The sequence below is a fragment of the Mus pahari genome, chromosome X (assembly GCF_900095145.1).
Source record: "Mus pahari chromosome X, PAHARI_EIJ_v1.1, whole genome shotgun sequence".
NCBI classification, from domain to species: domain Eukaryota; kingdom Metazoa; phylum Chordata; class Mammalia; order Rodentia; family Muridae; genus Mus; species Mus pahari.
The window spans coordinates 10,974,659-10,979,743 of record NC_034613.1 but is presented as its reverse complement, the minus strand read 5'-3'; the positions used below and the strand labels follow the sequence as shown (position 1 = coordinate 10,979,743).

Below are 5,085 nucleotides of genomic sequence, written 5' to 3'. Positions count from 1 at the left end.
TCAATTATTATTTAACATGTAGTGTCTGATTTTTTAAAATAAATCTTTGATGTATAAATTTAAACTATTTTAATTCTTTCTAATTAAGGCTTTCTTTACCATATAGCAAAATCTACCTCCAATGACACATGCGTAGCCATATGAAATTTTATTGTTGGGAAATATTTTATCACAATAGTTTTGTAAATGGTTTAGAAAGTAAAGTGTTGGTTTCCCTGGGGATAAGGTCATGTTAGTGGCCCCATGTCTAGGGATGGTTTTTTACCCATTATTCTTCCTTAAGAACTTGGCCTAGGCTACCAGGAACATGTAAATAAGAAGAATAAAAGGACTAAGAGAAAACAAAACAGATAGACTGCCATGAGAACTATGGCTCAATATTTTCCTCTGGTGAAGTGTTCCACAACCGGTTCCAGGAGGCCTCCTCCTTTTGAGGTCAATTGCCTCAGTCTGTGGAACTTGTCACATAGATCCTATTGGAGGTGGTGTGGGAAGATATCCCATGTCTGACACTGAGTCTTTCATTTAATAACCCATGTCTTCTAGGAGCAGCATTGTCTACCTATGCAGTATACCTCTGTTCAAACCCTCTTTTTAAATATATTATTCCTATAAGTTACCTTTAAAGCTACTGGATTTAAATAAGGTTTCTCCCTACATCCTTAGTTTTAAAATGACTGAGATATGACTAAATCAAGAGAGCCAAGGTACACATTGTAGAAGGAAGGCAATTATCAAGAGATTAGAAAGGAATGAGGTTCCCAATAGAAAGCTGGTTTAGAAAGCATACCTGAAAAAAATGTATGAATCTCTTCCACTTGAACTGGAAACATGTAGCAGAAGAATAGCTGGACAAAGATTAATTTCAGTAGGTTATCATAGATAGAGCTACCCTATTTACATGGTAGGAATCATATAACAGGAAGTTACATGCAATTTCTCCCTCCCCTCCTGAGATGTAACACTTACCAGTCCTGCTGTGATCCCTGGATTTAGAAGCCAGGAAGACTGTAAGTTGCAGACCAGCCTAGACTGTATAGTGAGACCCTATTCCAAAAAGGAAGGGAGGGGGAGTGAGGGAGAGATGGGGGATGGAGTAGCAGATTGGGGGGGGGGGAGTAGGTAGCAATCAGGACCACCAATTAACTTGTAAGGAATACACCATCTAAGAGAAAATATTCACAAGCCAGAGAGCTTTCCATTCATGACAAATACATGAGAAAACCAATTTATAAAGAAAAAAGATTTGTTTCAATCTTGCAGTATATGATTAAGAGGCTCAGTCGTGGCATGTGGTGAGGCAGCACATCACAGCAGAGAGTGCTCACTAGAAGAATAAACTATAGTTGGGAAGCAAAGATGAATGATGAAGAGACTCATGGCCTACAGTCTCCATCAAGGATCAGGCCTAGAGAGATCTCCTACTAGGCCCCACCTCTTAAAGTTTCCATAACTTTTCAACAGCACCACAGGCTGGGGAACACTTTAATACATCTGTCTCTGGAGGACAGTCTAGGTTCAAATTATAACACCACATAGCCACCACAGTCCTAAGATCTAGAATATGTTTTAAAGTCTCAAAAATTAATAGTGCAAACAGCGAGATGACTCAGCTGTGGTTAACAACAGCACTTGGCACACAAGAAGGCCTGGGTACAGTTCTCTGGATCTCGTGTGAAAGCTGGACACAGTGGCACTTGTTTGCGATCCCAGTACTTGTCCAGAGAGTAGGAGGAAGAGCCATGGGAATCTCCTAAACCTCAGAGGCCAGCTAGCATAGAATAGGAAGTATGACAGAAACAAGATAGAAAAGAGGATCAACTCCAAAAACTGTCCTCTGACAACTCTATGCACTCCTTGTATACATACACAGAAATACATGAATGCACTTTATAAATCAGCAGTAACGAATGATCAACTGCATCACCGAGAACACAAAAATAACTAGTAAGTACAAGCTTAATTCCCAGAGAGCTGCCCTTAGCCCGCTCTGCTCATTACTATTTAACCAAACTCATTACTTCCCTGACACCGTTCCCATAGCTTCTAATCTTCCTTTTCCTCTCCCCCAGCCCTGTCCTCCTGTGCACAGTAGCCTAGCAAAGTATTCCCAACCCTTGCACAAAGTCAGACAACCTGATTTGGTCCTCAATAACTATTCCCATCTACTCCATGCTGTGAACTTCATCTTAGTATCCAGAGGAAGCCAATTCTGTGCACTTAAACACTCCCAAGTCAGGCAGTGCTGAGAAATGAGGAAAGGTGGTCAAGAAAAGAGGGGCTTTGGGGCCTCCAAAGAAGGTTGGGCACAGCTGTGTACAGCAGGGTTCCTTCTGCCACTGCCTTCAGAAAATTGCAGAGGCCACCAGCTTCTCTCCCCTTTCTTGTTCTCAGATCAGCAAAAATGGACTAATCTGGGATTTTCTACTCCTTAAGCAGTGTTAAATGTGTTCCTTAATGGCTAGCACAATAACCTCTACTTACTATATGATGGAATTGGGTGAAAGTCAGTGCAACGTGCAGAATAGATTATCCAGGACAGCGAAGGGGAAAGTTGGTGTGAGGTGGTGGTGGTGGTGGTGGTGGTGGTGGTGTGTGTGTGTGTGTCAGAGTCAGTGTGTGTATGTTAGAATCTGTGTGTGTTACAATCTCTCTGTGTGTGTGTGTGTGTGTATGTGTGTGTGTGTGTGTGTGTGTGTGTGTTAGAGTCTGTGCATATGTTATGGGATTTCTGTTGTGGGGTACATGTATATGTGGTATGAAGAGTGTGTGTGTGCGTACATACATGCATGAATGTGTGTGTGAGAGAGAGAGAGAGAAAAACACAGAGAGAGAGAGAGAGAGAAAGAGAGAGAGAGGAGAAGAGAGAGATGAGAGAGAGAGAGAGAGAGATGAGAGAGAGAGAGAGAGAGAGAGAGAGAGAGAGAGAGAGAGAGAGAGGTGAGGTAGTGTGTGTCTGTGTGTGTTATGGAGGATGAGGATAATGGTATTGTGTGTGTGTATGTGTGTGTGTGTATGTGTGTGTGTGTATGTTAGGTTCTGTGTATTTGTATGTATGTATGTATGTATGTATATGATAGATTCTATGTATATATGTATTTGTTATGGGGTTTATGTTATGAAGTGTATGTGCTTTGAGATGTTTGTGTGATGTGTGTGGTATGTATGTTTATATGTGTGCATATGTGTCTTGTGGAGGATGGGGATAGGGGTGTGGTGTGTGTTAAACTCTTTGTATTTATGTGTGTGTTGTGGAATTTGTATTTTGAGGCATTATGTGTGTGTTGTGGGGTACATGTGTATATGGTGTGAGATTTGTGTGTATGTGTTGTGATATATGTGGGTGTGTAGTATGTCTTATTTGTGTGTGTTAAGTGGGTATATGTGTGTGCGATTGGTAGTGTGTGTTATAGGGTTTATGTTGTGAAGTGTATGTGCTGTAGATGCACTGTGTTAGACTGTGTATATGTGTTTGCATGGTAGACAGAGAGTGTGTGTGTATGTGTTCAACTGTGCACACTGTGGAGTTTTGTTATGTGTGTATATATGTGTTGTGTTGTGTATGTATATGTGAGGTGAGGTGTGTGTGAGATGTGGGGTGGTGTGCATGTGTGTGTTGTGGGAGTTGTGGGATAGGGATGTGTGGTGGGGGAGAGTGTGTGATAGGCTCTGTGTGTTTATGTGTATGTGTGTTGTGGGGTTCATTTTGTGAAGTGATATATACATGTGTAGAGTGCATATATGTGATGAGAGACATGTACATAAGATGTATGATGGGGTGGGGTGGGATGGTACAGTGTAGGAGGTGTGTAAGTGGTGTGTGTGTGTGTGTGTGTGTGTGTGTGTGTGTGTGTGTGTGTTCTACAGGGACAGATGTACCCAGAATGAAAACAGTGGAGGGTGGAGGCCTTCAGGATTCTTTAAAACTCCCAGGTGGATCCTACGTTCAACACACATCCTGCAGCATGGACCTTTCCTGCCCAGCTGGGATATCCTGTGTTTGTCAAAAGGACTACATGGGGAAGCCATAACCATTGTTCTTTCCGAAATTTGCCAATGTGCCCCTCCCCAGACTGAGGCAGCCGCCCCAAGCAGAGGAAGAGTGACTTTGGAAATGTGTTATCAGCATCCTCCATGGACTTCCTCACCTCCTGCCCAGCCTCATTAGCTGCTAGCTCCTCAGCATCCTCAGACAGAAACCTCAGAGGCTTGGACAGGGTCAGCATCCTGAAACCAGCTGCTTTTGGCAGCTTCCTTTCTGGTCAGGCCTAACCTCTGTGCAGCTCGGAGTGTACCGCTGACCACCACGGCTGCAACACAGAGCGCAGGATGGTGTCCCAATGGCGTGGGGCTGCAGCTACCGCCTTCCACCAACGCTGGCTAGCCCGACTGCTGCTGTGGGTCTCAACCCTGAGCTGTTCTTTCTCCTTGCCAGCTTCTCTCCCTCCTTCTCTGGTACCCAGAGTCAGAAGCAGCTACACTATGGGAAAGACATTCCTCGGTCTTGATAAATGCAATGCCTGCATCGGGACATCCATTTGTAAGAAGTTCTTTAAAGAAGAAATAAGGTCAGAATTGCCATCAAATAACTCCAAGGAGCAATTGAGCTTCTCTTAGTGTGAAGATGTCTAATTTATGGGTGGGAGCTGAGAGAAAGGCATTTAATAGTGGTAATGGGTTGACATAGGAGGGCAAGGGTGGAAGCCAAATTGCCGCCCTAAACGCTAAATTCAAATGTTCCTTTTGAAACTAAAAGGTGAACATTCTCTTCTATGACTTGAGTAGCCTGGGACTGTTGAGTTTTCCCATTCATTTTTCATAATGGGAGGAATGAAATATATAGAAAGCTACTATGTGGCAGACATTTTAAACTATTCCAGGTGTTGACAGTTTGCACCCATTACTCAGACAGTAAGCAAACATAGTGAGTTAAGGAACTTGGGATACAAACAAGGACAGTTTGCTCCAACATTTCAGAGCCTTTTCTCTGTCATGTGATATTGATCTGAGGAAAACTCAGAGTTTAGTTCACTGTAATGCATGTGGTTCTCACAGAAAGAAAGAAAGAAAGAAAGAAAGAAAGAA

The 5,085-nt window shown here is 42.9% G+C and overlaps 1 protein-coding gene across 3 annotated transcripts in view; it reads left to right on the top strand.

Annotated features, from left to right (window-relative positions):
• The first annotated feature begins 4,194 nt into the window (after positions 1 to 4,194).
• Dipk2b (divergent protein kinase domain 2B) overlaps positions 4,195 to 5,085 on the top strand; it is a 59,139-nt gene continuing 58,248 nt past the window's right edge. For all 3 annotated transcript variants that reach the window (XR_003843008.1, XR_003843007.1, XM_021188420.2), the window contains exon 1: positions 4,195 to 4,568. Coding sequence is in view for 1 of the 3 variants with exons in the window: in XM_021188420.2 (XP_021044079.1) it covers positions 4,330 to 4,568 (239 nt within the window). In the remaining 2 variants the exon portion in view is untranslated. The remainder of the gene's footprint in view (positions 4,569 to 5,085) is intronic.